This window comes from Harpia harpyja, chromosome 13, assembly GCF_026419915.1.
Source record: "Harpia harpyja isolate bHarHar1 chromosome 13, bHarHar1 primary haplotype, whole genome shotgun sequence".
In the NCBI taxonomy this organism is placed as follows: Eukaryota; Metazoa; Chordata; class Aves; order Accipitriformes; family Accipitridae; genus Harpia; species Harpia harpyja.
Genome location: NC_068952.1, coordinates 12,475,130 through 12,496,333, shown reverse-complemented (window position 1 = coordinate 12,496,333; position 21,204 = coordinate 12,475,130). Strand labels below are relative to the sequence as shown.

The following is a 21,204-nucleotide window of genomic DNA, read 5'->3' as shown; positions in this document are numbered from 1 at the left end:
CCCAAGTCTTCTCCAGACTAACACACAGTAAATGTCTCTACACCTTATAATTTCCCATCTCTAACACAAATACTACTGTCTCTTGCCTCTCCTCTTTTCCAGTCCTGTGTATTTCAATAGTGACATGTTCAATCCCTTGCTGAGCAGGAACACCAGCATTTAACACGCTATTTAACTTTGGTTGAGGTCCTTCAGAAACTCCCATAGTACCAAAGTGAATGAGATGTTAAAGGTCTATTCCGGCTTCTCCCCCTGACCATACTGATGACCTCTCTTTCAGTTTTCCCTCCTGTCAAATAAAAATAGGCTATAATGAAAATCAAAATCACTGTCTAAATATGCTCTTTCCCCATACCTTGAACAATTTAACCAAAGAGGTCAGCTGTTTTTCAAAACTACAAAAAGCGCATTGTTTAAATAAAACTGCAATACGCAATTTTTCTTCCCACAAAGTAAAACAAAATTCATTTATAAATAATACAATGAAATACTACATTTTGACAATTCAGCCAACATCTTCACTGCCCTTACTGAATGGGGCAACTTTCCTCAAAGCTGCACAACCTCTGCATTACTTGATAATGTCTCAATCAGTCACCAGACACATGCTGTGTCTCCACCAATTCCTACATGGAGCAATGCAGACAGCAGGACTTCAGTTATATAAACAGCACAGCTGACCACTGCAGTCACCCCCTTTGGAGTTTCACTTATGCCTAGGTACTCAGTATGAGATTGTTTCTCTCTTTCCCACACAGACCAAATAGTTTGTCCAATATCAAACTAGTGAAAGAGCTGATGAGGTGTGATCAGAAGGAGTTAGGCAAGCCACTATACCCACACAGATTTTAACTAGGAGCACAGAGGCGCCTGTGACATTTGACCATGCAAGACAAAGAGCAAAAGTCTTCCTATAGACTCTACCTTCTAGCAGAGAGTGCGCACTGAATGAGAACAAACCAACTCAGTAGGTAGCTCACCACTCTGTGCCAAAACTAATAGACCTTAAAATACATTTCCAGCACTTTAAAAGCTGTTACCTTCATGTCTTCCACATCCGGTGCTGCTATGCTCTGGCACCTAATGCTTCTAAAGGTCAGATCTTTACATGCTAAGATAAGGAAAATCAATTTCAGTCCCCAAAGGTGGAATCACTATGCACAGGGGTTATCCTATAACACTGAAACAACACAGTAGGAAAAAGGTTCAGCACACACCCTTATACTGCAGCAGTGTTGATATGGTTTACCTTATTCTGAGTTCTCTGAAGAACAGAAAGTGAGTACAAGGAAGGCAAAGAGACAGGGAAGTCTTGAAATCTTCTTTCCATTTACCCCAGATAAAATATTTAAGGATTACGACTGGGAGGTCTTACTGTTCTGTATATGTTTGAGGAGATGACAGCAGGTCTTGCTTGCCAGCACATTTGAAGTTGACAAGATCAATGGGAATTATCAGTTTTATGAATCCAAAATACTTAGATATGCCCTTGCTGAAGGTAACTGAACTCATGCAGATGGATTTCACAGAAGAGGAGAGGCAGGTGTGCATACTGTTTGACAAATACGAAGCTACATTTCAATGGGGGGCTCAGGAGGATACATGCCACTTTATTCCAACACCCTCATTCTTTCCTGCTTCTGGTCCTATGCAATGATTTGGTTTAGCAAAGGTTTCCATTTGGAGACACTACAGGCACAGCACACACAAATATAAATGGTTTTGAATGGTTTTAACCAATAACAATTATGAGAAACTCTCCCTAGTGGTGGGCAATCACAGGTCTACCACCCTGAAGTGAATTTTGCTCTCTATAAATTAGGATGGGGCTGTTTGTCTGTTTTTTAACTTTTGTAGAAAACACTGGTCCCAAAGATAAGTGCAAGTAGAATCTACCAAATCACTATTTTGGTCTTATTTGTCGTTCTTTGACATCTAAAAGCCTTCTAATACGCTGCGGGGGGGTGGTGCGTGTGTTAAAAAAAATCCAACAAACAAAACAAAAAAACCCCCCACAAATATTCGTGGTATTAAATTTGTTAAACATTCAAGCACCCAGAAAACCAGGGAAGTGAACCCCAGCACAAACTGAAAGTGAAGACCAGCCTTTGGGACCCTCACCATAATATATATACTCAGAGAACTACTGCTTATCCAAACCACTTTGCAGTGTGCAAAACAATTAGCTACAGCCAACCCTTTGGCTGCTGCCATTCCACTGGCCCCACCTGTAGAAAACCTCTGAGGAAAAAAAAAAAAAAAAAAGGTGCCTCATCACTCTCTGCAGCACTGCTGCAGACCATAAGCAATGGGAATGTCTTTGCTCAGTCAGGGGACAATTGAAGACTCTTTGTATCTCTTCATGCATTTTAGTTTTGAGGAGTCCAGCTCACTTCAGATATTGTTCCACTGAAGCAGATCAAGTACTGCATAGAAAAGGGGATTAGATTTCAAATGGACACCACCTCTTCAGAGGCAGATAGAAGCAAGTAAATTTATATTCTTACAAAAATTTACTTCAGCAATAATGGAAGCAAGTGTATCTAGAAGCCTGCTTTTGCACTGCTTGTAACCCAGACCTATGTTGTAGATGGAAAACTAGGCAATGAAAGTCCAAGTTTAATTTACTCAGCCATTTTAATTTATGAGGCTGACCATAAAGTGTAAAAACCTAGCAAATGGCTGTCAAAGTCTCATAAAAAGTTAGATGGTTAAGCTGCATCAGTTCAGATAAGCTAAGATATGACTAAGACTAGATACAAAATATTTTCTATTACATTAGGCCATATCCTTCCTTGGTGTAAGTTAACATAACTCCACTGATTTCAGTGAGACTTAGCAATGCTTTGATTTTCCCATATAAAAATAAACAATACTTCCAGCATCACTGGACACTCACATCTAATCAAACAATGGAACTGAAGCTCTCACATGAAATTACTGTCAACCTTGCCTGTTGTCATTTTGCAGTCCAGATTAAAGAAAGCTTTCACTTTGTCTCCTTCCCGGTATGACCATGAATCCCTACTGAATGCAACAGGATGGCATCAGAGCAACAATGACAAAAATCTGGTGGCTGTGCACCCACTTGCTCCAGTTGCTTCCAATTATCCTGAATGAGCTCTGCATTTCTAGGAAGCAGTTCTTCCAGAGAATAACGATGATCATCACATATCTGCTAACTAATCAAGGGCCTACCCCAAGGAACCATCAAATCTCTATTGCATCTTAACTTCAAGTTCTGAAAAGAGGAAGGATAGTCACTTTTGGATGGAGGGAGGGCTGGACAGAGAAAGGGGAGGCCAGGGTGGAGACAATATCCGTAAATGCAAACATGAAGGCAGCAGAAAATTGTATCATACTTCTGAATACTGCAACCTATGTTGTTTCTAGAGTTGACACTGTGAATTGCAATGAGGCTGGTGGACGGGGTATTCTTATCAGACAAGCAAGCACTTACTAGCACTGTGTCATGGAGTGTCTAGCACTCCATGGAGTGTCATGTCAAAAAAAAAAAGCCTATCACTTCTAGTAGCATTATTAAGTGTCTCAATCTATTGTTGACATGTCTAGTGTAAGATCAGGACATGATTGTTACTCAGAAAAAGAGAGAAATGAGTGCTGCTCATAAAGATACAAGATGAAGATGGACCTGCACTAGCAACATCATAGTTAACTTGGAACTCCTGCTTCTTTTCCTTTTTTCCCCCCAAAAGGATAGAGATTGTATTGTTAAAACAGCTGGAAGTACATTAAACGTGCAGGCTGTGGAAAATGTACCAATTATTGAACAACATAAAAATGGAAGAAAAACTTGCTATTTATCATGACGGTTAGTTTATAGGGAGGGAGTGGACAGGTAAAGAACAACAAAAATCTATTTCCTGTCTAATTTACTGGCTAATCTGAAGAAGAAAAACAGAATGCGTGAAGAATACAGAGACAAAAAAAGAAACAAAGAGCAGGAAAAAAGATGTCTAACAAAATTCAGGGTCCTTTCCAAAACCTTCAAATTGAGAGTAGGTTGAAACTGATCATGTTCGTTGCCCAAGCAGGCAACTGTCATAGTTGCAGGCAGAGATAAGGTGACCACAAAGGCACGACCACTTAGTCTGGGTGCTAAGTGACTGGTAGACAAGACACTGTTTTTCTATGATGTGGCTTACTCTGAGAAAAAGCTCCAGGATGTTCCCTTTTTGGTATTTTTCAGTTACAACTCTCTAGTGTTATTAGTCAGTCTCTGTAACAGTAGTTAATGTACCTCTAAAGCTACAAATCTAACAAACATAAGAGCACTGCGTTTTGTTAAAAGCGAGCTTTGTGCTTTCCTTTTTCCCATGCCTGTGACCCTCTGTGCACACAGCAGAATCATCGCAGCTCTGCTTTCTGGCATGTCGCACAACACAGCTTCTGTACAGCTGGACTTTGTTCTAGACCGCCTCTCCTCAGGGAAGTACACAGCAGTGCAGGAAGCATTCCTCACTCCACAGTTACCTTGCTTTAATTCTGCATAAAAGACAGAGGCCCCAGGCTCTACAACAGGCCATATGCTGCAGCAATGACAGAAGAGTAGCTGCATAGACTCTTGGTGCCAAATCACCGTTAACTAAGAGAGAATTCCAGACCCTCCTAGATCCCATGACTGCAGTTTATTTACATGGCTTTGGATGCATAGATGTGAGCATATGGTCCCTACAGCCACTAACTGAACTAGGAACAGAAAATCAGCTTTAATAAATAGGTAAACATTGGAGACAGGTAACACTAGAAGGAAAGCAGCACAAAGTAAGGCCATTCAGATAGCGCATATAGCTTTTCAAATGAGTTGGACCAGCAAAGCCGTGCTCCAGAAGAGCCCTGAGCAACGGCACCACGTCAGAGGTCATGATGCTTTGAACAGGCTAAAAAGAGAAGGAAAAGATGAGAAGAGAGATGAAGCAAAAATCCCTCAAGGATTTTTTTTTTCCTCTCTAAAAGATAAAAAACAATTCCATGTACTTTGCACCACCACTCCTTACAAGAACAGATTAATTCTGATAGAAAACAAGCAGCTCGACACATCCACAGTACTAGCATACATAAGTATTATCTTTTAGCTTTTGTGAAGTGCCTGTGGTTCTCTCACCAAACTCCATCAGTACTAGCTGGTCATTTCAACAGAAATACCAATGGTTCACACATACAGATAGATTGGATAACTTTTCCCCAGAAAACTGGTCTTTCTAACAAGAAAGAAAACAGCAATAAGGTTGACTGTCAAAAATTACATCATAACAGTTATATTTTGTGGTTAAAGTCCCCCATGCCCACTAATGTAGAACTGATCAAATTGATCATCACAGCTGTAATGGGAAGGAGCTGCTAACAGGATGCTCCTGCAAGGTACTCTCCCCTGTAAATAGACACTACCGTTTTCATGATTAGAAAGCGAAATTGTCAAGAGCAAAATAAGTTACAGAATGCAGACTTTCAGCTTAACATTTGACCAGGCTGAAGACCTCGGTGTATTTACACTTCAGGTGACATTAAGTAGATGAAAATAACTGTGCCAAGACATAGTCCACACTAGATGGGGCAACAAGTTTTGGGCAAGTAGTTCATCTGTTGACGTGCAGTTACAGACAGACTGGAATTCCTAGGAAAAAATCATAGCCCAATTAAGGAAATTTTTTCCAAAACAAAAGACAGTTTCATCTGAAAACTTCGGTAGTTCAGCTGCTAACACAAAAGATGGGTTCTTTTTTATTCCAAAACTACATCCAAATACTGGCTTTGCTATATCGACTTTTTAAAAATTTAAAAAGTATGTTCTCTGTAACAGAAATCATTTGCACAAACCCAGTTTGTGTATTATCATTGCTGATGGAATCTCGAATGTTGTCTTAAAGCATCACACACAAATTGCTCTACACATCAGAACAAATTAGAGAGTTTCGTCTGTGTCCCTGAGTGACTTTCATCCCTAGTGTTCTCATTTTTCCCTTGAAGATCAACTAGTAGAACTAGGGCTTATTTAACCCTAGATAAAGCACGGTCCTCCAGGCTGACAAAATTGCCGTTTACACTATAATTTAAAACAACTTTACACACCTACGTTAACAAACAAACCAAGCAACTACTTACTGTTCTTCTTGTACATCAAGATTTCAAAGGAGTTCATCTCATAGTTCTCAAATGTTTGCCGGACCTTGTCAATTGTATCTTTGTCTGTCAGCTCTCCATACATAAAACTGCAAATAAAGCGAGAAATTCAAGTCAGATGCTAGACAAAGACACAAAGCCATTTGTTTACAGCGTGAAAAGAACCTATTTGGAAATAGCCCTTCTTTGATTTTGTTTCACCTGGAAAGCATATTTGACAGATGCAGCCCCAGGAGATAAAAGACAAAACTGGAATAAACAGATTACTTTTCTCCTCAAGCAACAAGCACAACACTACAAGCTATTTAACAGAAAATAAATCTGTTCTCAAATACCTGCAGGTGCTGCTTTTTTGCATAACTTCTGCTCTGTGATATCCTGATAGCTTGCAAAATCCATCATTGCTGTAGACAATGGGCCAATCCACTATCTGGGCATTACCCAAGACAAAATTAGTATCTGTTTGAAAGAGCACATCAGTTAGACATTAGACAAGGCTATGGTTGCATTAGAGGAAATACTCATTTGAGGACCCAATCCTGATTACTTCAGTCCCTGCGCAGTTTTTCCCAGATACTATTCCCACTGCAGTCAACAGGATTATTCCTGGTTTTAATTTTAAGTAAATACTTATTAAAAAAAATATTAATTACTCATGCAAAGCTTAAGAGGATGGTTTTATGCAAATGAAACACATGATGGTTAAGCAGGTAAAATTCATCTCTTGACTGAGGACAGATTCACCAAACTGTTTCCCTCTGCACAACATGCATTGATCCACCACGACACTCAATTTGAATGTGAAGCCTCTAACACATGGCCAAAACAGCACATGAGCGATATTTCTCCTCTCTGAATGTAGACACAGTGGCTCCTCTCAATATTGCCTTCACTGCTGGCCACACAAGCTCAAATACTTCTTGTGGGATGTGTACGGCACAGTGCTCCAAACTAGACACCAGACAACTAGGGTTAGTACTTACACCAGTAGAAAGAACTTTTTATTTGCTGTACAAGCCAGAAGGAGTTTCAATCAGTAAGGAAAAAAAAACAAGTAGGAGTCATGCCTCCATTCTCACTGGATCCGCGTGTGCTACTTCATGATTGCGCTCTCGTTCAAATTATGAACATACTCAATGCTGGGCCCAGACCTTGCTTTTCTCAGCTGCCTTGGCTCTTGTGCAGTCAACTAACTACACCTGCGCCAAGACAGACAGCAGTGCTGCTGCCTGGGCACCAGCAGGCAGGCAGGAGATGGTGGCTCCTTTCACAGCTGCAAAGACCTCCTGGCTTTTGAAAGAAAGGCTAGGCAGCCACATGAGATTAAGAGGCATTCATATTTAAGGGGAGCCTTTAAGGGAGTTCACTACACTGTCTACTTTTCAGGATCTACCCCCAACTGCTCAAACATACATAGCTGTCATTAATGCTTCCTGCAACCAAGAGACACAAACAAGACATTTTACCTATTAATTGCAAAGAGTTTTGTTTATTTTAACTTTCCCTTTCAAAATCTTTTGTCCCATTGCAAACTTCAAGTGGGTTTGAATAAAACATTCCTGTAGCTGTCTAAATCCATTGCCCAGTCCCATGAGCATGATTAAGTGTATCTTTATACACTCTTTAGAATTAAATACACCAGTAGTATAAATTCAGGACATTTTAACTGCTTTGTTTCTCACAGTCTCTTTCAAATACCATGGGTTTTGCTTGGTTGAAGCACTTTGTTCCCAAAACAATACATGTCTTCTACCCCTTCCTATGAATAAGTAAGCCAAGTCATTTCTCATTGCTAAAGCAAGTGCTTTTGAGTGTCTATTATAAACACTGCATTGTACTGTGTTCGGATATTTTTAAATTTTCATCAGGAAGTACAAAAAAATGACAAAAAAATATGCAAATACAAATGTTAGGCCAGGCTCTGCCCTGAATGATGTTATTTCATGCATGCATTCCTTCTCACCGTCTCCCCTTCTCAAAAGGTAACTTACCCTTCCCTTCATTTCCTCAAGAGCTCCTTGAAGAGCTTCTATTAACTTAAGCAGTGGCCTTCCTTTCACACTTAAAGCTCACCATTTTCTTTGGATAAATAACCTTTTTTTTTTATTAAAAGCTATATAGGGCACTTTTCTGATGACCATTACTGTGCTAATCCGCCTTTTATCTAGCCTTGCAATGCTTCTGTGAGGTATGACAGTGCTTTTATCACCTTTTTACAGGTAAAAACAAAGCACTAAGTCCACAAGGGGATTTAAGCACCAAAAGTTGAGACTGCTACAGCCTAGGCCCTAGATGCCCAGCTCTCAAAGACTTGGCAGCTGGAAGCTCCATGCACAGTGTTGGTGAGATAGAACTGAAAAACATTAGCACAGCAAATAGAAACCTGACCAAGTTAAACTATGGAAAACAATGAAAAAAGGGGATATTTTAAGGGGAGGTGTGTGTTCCCCTTTCCTATATTACTTACAATACCTAATATTTTAACATAAGCCCAGTTCTCATAGATAATACCCAAGATTCTTTGATATTATTGCAGAAGCTAAAGAATCACATTCCCACTGCTTACCTTTCGGCCCCATGAAGCCTGATTTTTTTGGACTGGCAGTTTCCAAAGGATGCTTTGGAAACATGCACATATTTCCCTCCCCCCTGACAGCCTAGCAGTTTGGGTGTTCTCCTACAAGATATGGGGCTACCTGAGGACAGTGAAAGCTCAGCCTTCATTTCAACTCCTGAATGACTATTCTAATTAGCAAGCTTCCTAAGAGAACAGATGCCAACATCCTCACCATATGAGTTTTTAAGTCAGTGTGACTTGGCTGTTGTATTTTATGCATCCCTATTAGACAATCCTGTTAGTCTACATTGGGTAAGCCTCTCCAGGAGGTGGAGGTGGAATACTTCATCAGAGAGTCCAGGTTAGGTTTAGTTGGGAGTTACGACCAAGCTGAGAGATCTTTATGTACGTACAAAGCTTTAAAGGTAAAAACTTGGACACCCATCAATTCAAAGAGCAAGTCAGAGGTTTTGATGATCCCACTGTTTTGTAAGGGTGTCTCACTTCTAGCTAGTTCCCACTTCATGCATCTTCACCCTTCTTTGATCCAAGCCTTACATAGCTTACAAACACACAGGAAGTAAATACTGAAGTTGGACCCATCCTCTGGAGTCACCACCACAACCCTGACTAATCTTTGGGCTTGCTCCTCCAGCTCCATTGCCACACTTTTTTAGTGTTTGCCCTGGGGTGATCCCTAGATCCAAAAAAATGCCCTGAAGGGACCAGTGCTTGGGAACTCCCCATGTAGCTGAAAGCTGCAGGGAAGCCATTGGCCCCTGCGAGTACAGCAGCCAGGCAGCCGAGAGAAGCTGTGGTGTAGCACCATCCAAACTGCCAGGCCAGAAAAGAGGTTTCCAACCCACCACTCTCTGCCTGCTTTCCTTGGGAGGTTACCAGGCTCAGGATGATCAGGTCCTTCGTTTCTGATTTTGTTGGAAAGAGAGAGATGATCTGCATTGGTGGTTTCAAAAGTTCCTGTACCCACTTTTTTTTTTTTTAACTTGCTGTGGCCTAACAGCCCACAGAGTGGGAGCCCCAGCATCTGCAAAGAAACGGTCTTGGAGACAAATAGGAATTTCTTTCCAGTTACTCACTCCTCTTCACAGATCTCTTTAAAGACAAAACAATGACACAACAGTGGTTTCGTGCCTACCTGGAGAACACACCTGCATTTCTTCAGAAGGAGGGTCTCCGACAATGGTGTTTTGCCTGTGCAAACACTGGCAAGACACAGCGTAAAATAAGGAATCCCACTTACAAGTCCCCTGCATAGTTTATCCTGACAGATAACCAGGAGGTAGAAGGGATGTTCTCATTGCTATCATTTACATTCAATTGCACTGACAACCCTGACAATGTGCTGCTTGAAGACAGCTCATAATCTGTTAAACAATTGTTTCTAACATAAGAAAATATTAAATAACATCCACTGAAGCAAATATTGCCTCTCCATCTACAGGGACACAGGGTCCCAGAGGCCAGGAAACAGCTGTAGCTTTGTTGCACAACAAGCACGAGGGATGCTCTACTGAACTCTTTGAGCATCACAAGGCAAAGCCTGCTGGGGACTTAAAAGTGGGTCAACAAGGCCAGGAAAGGAGTTGGTCAGAGGAAGACCATGAAGAAATCCACTGCTAAATTGTCTTCAAAGACAGGGGGTAATAGGTACATGTGATAGCTGCAGTACTCAAACTATTTAGTGACTTGAGGCACCTCTTTGAAAGGTCTCAAAGGACTCCCTTACCAAGAAATCAATTTCTATCACAATGTCAATTGGGTTAGCAGTATTGCCTGGCCCAAAGAGAAGCTATAAGCATCATTGGCTCTTCTTATCAGCTCCAAGAAGAACTGAGCTAGGAACTGGAGAGGGTGGGCTCATATAAAAGAAGACCTGGGGTTCTGGCATGTGCTGCATTTGGCACAGTATGAGCAAGACCATTGGGAGGTGTAGAAATGTGTAGAAGCACAGCACAGAGCACAGCATGCTGCAGAAACACAAGTAAGAACTGTAGCACCTCAAAGGCAGCACAATTACTTGGATGAGTAGGGTGGGCTTCTGTGATGAGGGTCTGCAGCACTGGTTACTTTGTGAAGTGCCTCACTTCATATTTTCTAGACTGCATTTTCCACAAGTCAGTTCTGTTTACTGCATTATTTCCACATGTCAGCCTTTACACACTCAAATGTCAGACCCATTTTGGATTATCACTTTAAACTAGACACAGCTGCTTTAAAGCAACAAGAAAAACATTCTAACTCCTTCCAAAATGTAAGAATGGATTTTGCTCAGTCACTGAAACCAGTACTTCCCTCCACTCACAAAATACACCATCGCAGAAGAATCAGAAAATGTCTTTCCAAATAACAGCGATACGTTAACAACAGCGATAGCAAGTCTCTAGGACACCCAGCTTCAGCGAAACTACTGTTATCTACTAAATCTTGTTTTACATGTAGTGCTTGGTTTAACCAAAACCATCCATCAGCTCAAACCTCCACAATGCCTGAGGACAAGCAGCACCTCACAGACGTGTATCTGGTCAGGACTACCTGACTAAGGAGAGGTCACATTCTTGCAATAGCATGGAGCAAGTTACTGAAATGCTTCCTCCCTACCATTCCCTTGCACTGCTGCACATTCGCACCCATAGCATCCCAGCCTCTCCTGTAAGGGGGACCTTGCCAAGCTGAGCCCCCCACCTCCTTCCAGAGGCCAGCACACCAGTTCTGCTTCCCTGTTCCTTCAGTGATGCACAGGCCCTCTTCTGGGAAACACTGGCAGAAGGTCAGAGACTAGCAGCCAGACATATTCCCACAATGCTGCCAGACATGTTTCCACATTGCTGTCTGCACAGAGGAAGCACACAGGCGACCAAAGGGAAACCTCTGCTCAGTGAGTTGTAGCACAGACCTTGGTAACAACAGAGGCTGGTGCCCACTGTGCTTTCAGATATGCGTGCAGGTCTGTCAAAGCCCCCCACAAGTCTGCTCAGGTTGGCGCAGTGCACAAACGTAATTTAAATATATTAGTATCTTTTCCCACAGTCATCACACAAATACAAAACTCAAAAGATTTGCTCCTAATTTATTCCCCTCTCAGTGAAAGGAGAATCAGGCTCACTGTGGTGGGAAGACCTGTTCCTCACCAAACTTGCTAATGCTCCCATCAGTCTCCAACTGAACAGAAATTGCTCTCCTCATTCCAGACCACAGCCTTCATCATGTTGGGTGAGGACATAACCCTGGTTATTGAGACCAGCACATCTTTTTTTATCATGTCTCAAACTCCTCCCACGGATCTTCAGTGGAGCAAACCTGGACCTCTAGCATTACAAAGCACAAACCACTACTACAGAAGAACTAAAACAACTGCTTAGTAAATAGGTTTCTTACCCTAACCGTGGTCACTGGGGATATGGGTGGGGGATACAGCCTCCTTAGCTACTGTTCCATTAGCTGGGCATAAAGCAGCACAGGTGCTATGTCACAGCCAGCATAAGAAATGTGTGGTAGGCAAAAATCATGTGCAACTGTCATATGATTAAAGACTGTATCATAGAGCTTAAGTACAAGGGACAGATGAGTTTCTAAACAATTCTGGTATTTATAAACTTGTGACTTTGCATCACAAGTAGCATCATTTGGATATGGGGAAAAAAAGAGATGATTTCATTTTTGGTAAGGAACACAATGCATGGAAATAGAATGTTTTTTATAAGTACGCCTGTCAAAATTGCTACAGTCACACAGCTCATATCATGCTTTTGCTTTAATACTTTGCAAAGGATAGGTATGTATGAATTTTTGCTCATGTTTAGTCTTAGCTTTGAAAAAAGAAAACAGAAGAATTTAGTCACATGGATTAGTTACATTGTTCAAATTTAACTTCTGAGATCAAAATATGGCCCTAAATCAGTACAAATAAGTCAAACTGAATTTCAAGGAGCTATTCAATCATTTGCATACATGGGATTCAAGGCTCACACTTCAGGGAGGAAAGACACAGGAACCAACCAAATTTTCATCTTAATAGAAGTGCTGTAACTGTATTCAAAGCAAGTACAGAGCTGCTGAAAGCACCGAAAGACTATTCACATCATAGAATAAAAGTAATAAGACAAAATTCTGCTCTTCCACCCACACTCTCCTGTAAATGTCAACGGTGTTACACGGATACATCCACTCAGTACCTCCTTCTATTCATTCCTAGAATGGGAGTGCACCAACGTTTAAATAACCCATTAAAGAACTTGATCTCTCTATAGAAGAATGATATAGTGGCCTCAAAATTGTACATCCTTAATATTGAGACCAAATCATTTTAAACTGTAGCCTCACTCTAATACAAACCAACATATTATAAAACCCTATAGATAGGTTCATTTGGGCTTACATGTTTTATAAAAGTTTTATGTAACTCTTTATTTTACAGAAACAAAAATGGATTTAAAAGCTCCTTGGCTGCTACAGCATGAACACAATCCACTAAACGCAGGCATTTCATGCTTTATTCAAACATGACTTACACTGTCATGTGTACTCCAGAGCATAGCGCAAGTACAGGCTGAAAAGAATTATTAAAAAAATGTATTTAATCATACTTACCACAAATAACAAAAGAGACACTAAATAAAACAACAACTTCAAGCGACTCAGTTTGAATCATTACAGAAAATGAATGCTAATTTCAGCCAGCAGTATAGATAAAAATTACTGGTTCCATCTCAACATTTGTTATTTTGCATTGTTATAGCAAATATTTCATAGTAGATTTCTACCATAAGAAAAGTTTAAATTGAAAAGAATACATCCTTCCAACACTAGTAGCTGTAAAATCTTCATAATTGTTTTTTAAAAATAAAACAAATTAGTGCAGAATAATGGAACAAGAATAGCTGAAATTGAAAGTGCACATAAGCTGTGCACATGTACACATGTATTTTATGCATAGCATCATTCTTCACTTATCCCTGAAGTACTGTCCATACTGAGAAATTAAAAAAAAAAAAAAAGACAAGACATTTAGACAAAGGAGATAATTTTCAGAAATTAGAAAGTTCATCAGTTGCAAAAGTCATGCATTGCACTATTCTTAATAGAGGACAAAAATACTGTTTAGCAGTGAGACTTCACCATTTAATTAGTCAGGGTTTTTTTTCCCACATCTGATCTTAAAAGAAATCCAGGAAAAAGCATGTTTTAGTTGCACCGATTATATGGGTCTTCCATCAGTTTAAAGAAGCTATTTGACTTACTGATTATAGCTCCAGCCATCAAAAGCCTTAAAAGCACTTGACAAGACCTAACTCCCTGCTCACTTTTAGCTATATGAGTTACAAAAATGCATTAACAAATTCTCCAGTGAATGGGTTTCATTAAGATTTGTTTTACGATCTTGTTCTAGGATTTAATACAGAAATGGATTGATATGTTGAATTATCACAGTAGAACTTCTTGAGCTTTCAGAACATTAATCTTAAAACACATTATCTATCTTCTCTCCGTTGTACTTTTTTTTTCTTACTATCTATAAAAGTCATTTTAAGGAAATCAGGTCGTACATTTCTAAATGCATAAAGATTCTCACACAAAACTAGAAGCTTCTGGCCTAGTAAAAGCCAGGAAAAAAACATTTTATATTCAACTCAGGTGATACTGAGAAAAAAAAAAATAGTCAATACTGAATAGATATTTTGATGTACTGACCAATTGTATGAAAAACATGGATGAAAATAAAAGCGTCTCCACAGCTGTTAAGTTAGAAAAGAAGGAAGATCAGGAAGAAACAAACCCCTTTCCTCTGTTTTACTCTCAGTTTGGGAAAATGTCCTTAACACAGAACCTACAAGTCGTCCCCTTGTGGTTTTTGAAGCTTTGCTGCTTTCATGGCTAAATGTCTTGTTTTAGTCAGTGCCAACAGACCGACCTACACTCATGGACTTTACTCAGCCAAAAGTGATTTTACAGGAAATCTTGAATAAACTGAGTCTTGCAGGAATAGATACAAAACGGTAACGACTCAAATTCAACCACTAAACGCCAGATTTGTAGAGAATAACATTCACTTTGCCTTGCACAGGGCAAGCCATAGTAATGGCAAGAGAAACAAAATCTTCAGCTGAAGGCACTCTATACATATTATTATTGAAACAACATTTTTCCGTGCACTTTTTCCAAGGTGTGACTCTAGCAAAGAGCCTTCCATACAAGGGAAGAGAAGCATTCTCCAGGCCAGACCCCTCTATTCCATTATTTAGGGTTTTTTTTATGCTGAAATTAACCCACTGAAGTCCAGAAGGTGGATGAGACTTTAAACTGGCAACAGAGAGCAGAAAACCTTCTGCATATCTGCTACAGCCTTCCAAGTCAGCCCATTTGGGAGCTTTAAGAACTAGGATAGCTTAACCCAGACATTGCACCTCATAAGGAACACCTCAATATTGCTCTTCCCTGCGCACATTTAACTTTGTCCTTCTCTGTACTTGCATGTCTAGAACAGTCACTAAAGCACATTTCCCTATTCAATAGAACCTCACTGGGTCACACTAGGATGTAATTTACCTGCAGCACAAGGCTTCTGAGCTGGTCCTCTGCTAATAATGAATTTCACCCAGTGTTGCTTGAAGATTCATTGAAAATTATGGAAGTTTATGAACTGTCAGGAAACCAAACATATTCTATCAAAAGGAAACAGAAAAGTATACTTCACCCCCAAAATTTGCTTGCTAATTTCAACAAAAGCCGTCCTGTTCTCAGTATGAAAATACTTTCTTGATAACTGATACTATTTACCAAAAGTGTTGCAGTAGTATGAGGTACACCCGTGATGCCCAGGACCTGACTACCCTTGCCACATCACATACGGAAGAGTGATGCAGAGTTTGTCAAGTTCATGTATCTGTTCCCTACCAACGTAACAGCTCAGTCTGAAAGTGATTAGACCCACAACACTTAAGGTAGTAAACCCTGCCTTTGGGGAAGCACGCCTATACTGCTTCGGGACCCAAATCACTTTAGCTGCAGCCAGGTCTGCATCTCCATACCATGCTGCTCACAGCTTCAGGTTTTGAAGGGAAGGCAGGCAGGGCCAGGTTGCAGCAGACACAGCACTGTCAGGCCAAGGATCCTTTGCAAACATTTCATTTAAATGAACATTTTATTCAAGCGCAAAAGTATGAAAATAAAACTCAGGTTAGTTCTTCATACTCTGTTAGTTTCCTTTGCATTTCTCTTTAGCTGAACACAAAACCAGGTTTTTCAGTTTCAGTGCTGTTTATGATAAAGTTAATTTTTCTCCTAGGTCTCAGGCAATGGTACAACGTTAGTATGCCCAGGTTGCAGAATGGTTATTGTTCTGGGACTTTATACTCTCCAATGGAAGTAATGCCATAAATCACGGAAATGTCTGTTATTCTCAGGATTTGTGTCTGAAGGTGCTTTTTCCTTCCCTCTACAGGAAGCGCACTGCATTCTCCATCAAAGGGTGCAGGTTTGCTTCCATACCTGACGTCTCTTTAGGATGTTCCCAGGGGATTTAGTGAAAGCAAGACTGAATTCACACAAGCCTTATGCCCTCTAACCTCCACTTCTTCCAACCTCCTCGTTTTGTCAATAAATCAGAAAAGCATCTGTGACTTCCACTGAAATTCCAAAGCCATTTAAACACAGGGCTTGCTTTTGCCATCCTTACACATGCACAATTATCATGTACCTCAGAGAGAATTTTGACCAAGGAAGGACTGCAGAATCTATCTGGCATTTACATAAACTGAAAAGTATTTCTGCCTCCAGATATTGATAAAGCATTAGAATATTGCAAAGAATCAGTAGTCTCGTATGACACACCACGCCATTTGAATTGGGTGCCTTGGCCATGAACCAAGATTATAACTGTTATTGTTGTAGTGCTTGTATACTGTGGGTGTATTACATTACCTGAGAAAAACATTAATACCACATTAGCAGTAACCATCAGGGGCTAGTGATTCTTTACATACTGCACTGTTTTACAGCATTGGCTCATTTTCTGTCCCATTGGGTGTTCTGGTCTTTAAATATTTCAATGCTTCAAACAAATTTTTGTCAACCAAGCACTACATGCAACATTTATTTTTCTAGCTCTACATGGCTAGTATAGAAACACAGCTTTTAAACATTAAATACAAGACAAGCAGGATTATGGTGTCCCTCATTTCAAAGAGGAAAGAGCCTTAAATTCACACTTCATCCAAAGGTCATCATGTGAGAAGAAATCACAGAGGACCAGATGAGGTCCACAAGTCTAGGTGGATGACACTTTATAAATTCTTTCCTGTGTGTGCTATCACAAAGCCATCCCATCCCAGGATGGGCTGAGAAGTTCTCAATTCCTTCTTTACTCCAACGTGCGGAAAGGAAATACTGTGCAGCTTCTAACCCTAGCATAGCTCTTTTGCCTGGCATTTAGTGCACGAGAACCTGTCTCAGTCGATTTACAACCTAAGAAGCTCTTGTCCCTAATAACTCTGTTCAGTTTTGGGCCCCTCACTACAGGAAAGACATTGAGCTGCTTGAGCGTGTCCAGAGAAGGGCAACCAAGTCGGTGAGGGGCCTTGAGCACAAGTCTTATGAGGAGCGGCTGAGGGATGTGGGGTTGTTCAGTCTAGAGAAGAGGAGGCTGAGGGGAGACGTTATCGCTCTCTACAACTACCTGAAAGGGGGTTGTAGTGAGGTGGGTGTTGGTCTCTTCTGTCAGGTGGCTGGAGATAGGACAAGAGGAAATGGCCTCAAGTTGAGGCAAGGGAGATTTAGGTTAGATATTAGGAAAAATTTTTTTACTGAGAGGGTTGTCAAACATTGGAATGGGCTGCCCAGGGAAGTGGTTGAGTCACCATCCCTGGAGGTATTCAAAAAGCGAGTGGACAGGGTACTCCAGGGCAGGGTTTAGGAGGCATGGTTAATGGTTGGACTTGATGATCTTGAAGGTCTTTTCCAACTGAAATGATTCTATGATTCTATGATTCTATAAAGGAAACGATTCAGACCAACAGTGTTTGAGCTGAGTCTTGCTGCAGATGGTGACATAAACATAAGCAAAACACTAACCCTAACAGAAAAACCCTAAATTTGCATGCCTATTTACACTGCTATTACCTTTAGCAATTGAAGGTGCATCAGCTTACCAGTCCCACATGTAATATGAAAGGCTGTCCAAAGAATTCCTTGTTAAACTACTGGTAAAAAATGGTATAATTAGGGCTGTCCTTAGACCAACGCTTCCCAAAGAGGTTGCATGCCAACTACTTTGTTATTACCATATGACCTCTTTCACTGAGTTAACACCCTCTGCCCCAAAATATAACACACAGCAAGAATGTGTTTTCCTCAGTTCACCTGTGACTGTGGATGCATGTCATATACAAGTACCTTTAAGTGAAGCACTTATTCAGTATCTATTTCTGTTCTATGACCAAATTCCTCTCCTTTCAAAGGGAATCCTCCCCAAAGTAGGAACATTCCTATATCTGTATCAACTCAGTATCTGTTGGCACTACTTAACTTGCTTGCATGTGCCAACAAATACAGTTTGACAACAAGCCCAAGGTTTATTTGGCAAATCCCAAATGGCCTAGACAGTTTCATTGTGGGTCACGTTACTACCCAATCAAATGAAACCAAGAAGGGAGAGCCAAACCTCAAGCTTTATAGGCCCATTTAAACACTTATCCTGTGGGCATCCCAAATCATTTCAAAGGCCAAGTAGGCAGGCCAAGATGAGACAGGCAACAAGGAACCAGCATGTTTCCATGCTGCTCCCATACCCGCCAGCACAGCCCTGACAGACCAGGAGAGAAAGGAGACTATCCTTGTCTCCTGAGACAGAGGTTAGAAGAGGCTGATGGTCCCACGTTAGAACTGATTCATACAGCATTCATTTGTGACGGCATCACATCTACAGCAAAGCTGGACTGGGTCCAGCAAAAACTAGAAGGCACATCAAAGAAGAAATTGGCTTTTAAATCTGAGTCACTTCCCTAAGCTTCTCCTAATATGTCTGAACTGTGCATCACTTCCTACCAAGCTTAATCTAAAAACTTGTATTGATTACAGTCCTCAGGACTTGCTGAGCATTTGGAAATGGAATGCTGTCATTTTACCTGTGCTGTTTAGCACCACACTCTGTTATGACACCTTCTTAATAATGGGGGAAGAGAGGAAGAAACAGCATAGCTTCTGCTGCACGATTCCCCCCCATCTCCAAACCTCAACTTATTTTTTCCATCAAGGTTTTGGCACTGAAAGTCAAAAGAGAAAATTGTTTTTTAATGAAGAAAATCTAAAAACTCAAGACAGTTTTGAGAAAAGCCTTAGATAACTGGTGTTGAAAGATTTGAGAAGCAGCCTGAATGTGATGAAACGTAACATTTAAAAAAAAAAAAAAGAGGGCAAGATTCGCTGTAAGAATGGCGAGTATTTTTTCAGGAATGCAGCTTCCAGCCCCTTCCCTTCTACAGGAAAGTTGCAGAGGGAAACAACCTACAAAAAGACCCTCACAATTTTATGTGAAAATATGGTCTTATCAAAGGCTGTTTCTCCAATAATATCGCCTAATTGAAAGAATAAAAAGAAAACCACGCCAACCAATTGAAAATCATTCTTGGGATAATTTGAGTTTTTAGCTGCTTGTCAAGAGGGTTAATTGTCTTTGCCTTATCAGAATAAACTGACTATATTTTTAATTAATTAACTCATCTTGTCTTCAAACGGAGCTTGATCCTGCATATTCTCAATCATACAACAAGTTCTTAATCCCTTAAGTAACCCCATTGAAGCCAATGGAAGCATTAAAAATGGCAGAACTTGGGCTCAGAGCTCTAAAAAAAATGCACATGCCTAGGTTTAAACAAATACATAAACGCTTGCACGGTCGCAGGCTTACTGAGGGAGCAGCTTTCGGTAAGTCCCTAAGTGCAAGAATCTGGATAACATTAATGCATATTTGCACGCAATTGTGAAATTCGAGGCATTTCCCACTCCACAGTTTTCCAAGAGAAAGACCTGGTTACAGTGCACTACGGAAAAAAATAAAATTATCTACCCTCAGCCCTCAAAATGGCAAACTCTCTCCTCACTTATGACAAATCTTCCCTTTCAACTCCGACAGGCAGCCCTCGCCGATCCCCCAGCACCGGGCTTTCCCTTCCCAGAGACCATCTTGAATCCCCGCACCGCCTCCCCGGCCGAAGCCGCCGTGCCCCCGCAGCCGCAGCCCCCGCCGAGCGCCGGACCCCACCGCTGGCCCGACCCCTCCTCGCCCCCCGTGCCGGGTCAGGCCCCGGCGCTGCCCCCGCCTCGCCGCCCCCCCGGGCGCGGATCTCGCACGGCCCCGCACCGGGCACGGCCCCGCCGGCAGTTCTCCCCGGGCGCACCGCCGGGCCGGCGCACCTGCGGCCAGCAGCCCCGCCGGGAGGCGGCCGCCGCGCTGCCCGGGCCGGGGGGGGGGGGGCTCTCCGCAGGACTCGGGCGGCGCGGGCTCCGGCCCCGGCACCTGGATGCGGCCGCTTCGGCGGAACCGCCCGGGAGCCGCCGGGGCTCAACGCCCCTCCGCCGGGGCTGCCCCCGCCGAGGCGGCGGCGGGCTGCTTCGCCCTCCGCCCCGGGGCGCCGGCGCACAGCGGCGTCTCCCCGGTCTCCCCTTACCGTTAGACCTTCGCACGATGTTCTCCAGGAACGTGTTCTGAGGCGCCACCAGCCCTCGCCTTCCCCCGGCCATAGTCGCTCTCTGGGAGCGCGGCGCGGAGGCTTCGCTCAGGCCCGCGCCGACCCGCGCTCTGCCGCGCCGCTCCCCGCCCGCCCCGCGCGCCTCATGTCTCCGCCGGGACCGGCACGGCTGTGCGGCATCAGCCCTCCCGCCGCCTCCCGCGCACCGCAGCCCCGCGGCCGCCGCCGCCGGACCTCCCCGCAGCGCCCCCTGCCGGGCGCCGCCGCCCCGCGCCGCCGCGCCGCAAGGCCGGTGCTGCAGCGCCATCGTCTGGGGGCGGCGCGGCGCGGCGCTCGCTGAGGGGCGGCCGGCAGGGCCCGCCCGCCCCGGGAGCTCGGAGCCGCGAGCCGCCACCGGCACCCCTCACGGCTGCAGCTCAAGGGGGAAACGCGGCGCCGGCTGGCCGCGGGGCGGGCGCGCGAGGGGCCAGCTCCCCAAGGGCCGCGGAGCGGGGGGAGGCGGCGTCCCTGAGAGGGCTCGGCCCGTCGGGGGGCAGAGGGCGCTTCACGGAGCCCTCCACGGCGCCCTCGTCACCCGCCCAGGGGCGGCTGCGGCGGGGCTCGGCCCCTCACCGGTGCGCCCCGCAGGCTGAGGCGCTCCAAGTGCTTTAGAACCGCTCACAAGCTCGCGGCGGCAGCTCCCCGGGGCGGCGGGAGGTACCTCCGTCTGCCGTCCCGGGTGGGACGCTGCCGCGAAACACCGGAGGCTTCGCGTTCTGCCTCCCGGCCGGCTGCTGGCCCTTGCCACCATCAGCCCGGCTCGCG

The 21,204-nt window shown here is 43.1% G+C and overlaps 1 protein-coding gene across 1 annotated transcript in view; it reads right to left on the bottom strand.

Annotated features, from left to right (window-relative positions):
- The window catches only part of KCNH1 (potassium voltage-gated channel subfamily H member 1), a 194,470-nt gene extending 173,858 nt beyond the window's left edge, over window positions 1-20,612 (bottom strand). Inside the window, exons 1-3 of the mRNA XM_052805900.1 lie at window positions 20,380-20,612; window positions 6,477-6,600; window positions 6,124-6,230 (exon numbers count right to left, since the gene is read on the bottom strand). Of these exons, the coding sequence (XP_052661860.1) occupies window positions 6,124-6,230; window positions 6,477-6,600; window positions 20,380-20,452 (304 nt within the window). The 5' untranslated portion in view covers window positions 20,453-20,612. The remainder of the gene's footprint in view (window positions 1-6,123; window positions 6,231-6,476; window positions 6,601-20,379) is intronic.
- Window positions 20,613-21,204: the final 592 nt, after the last annotated feature.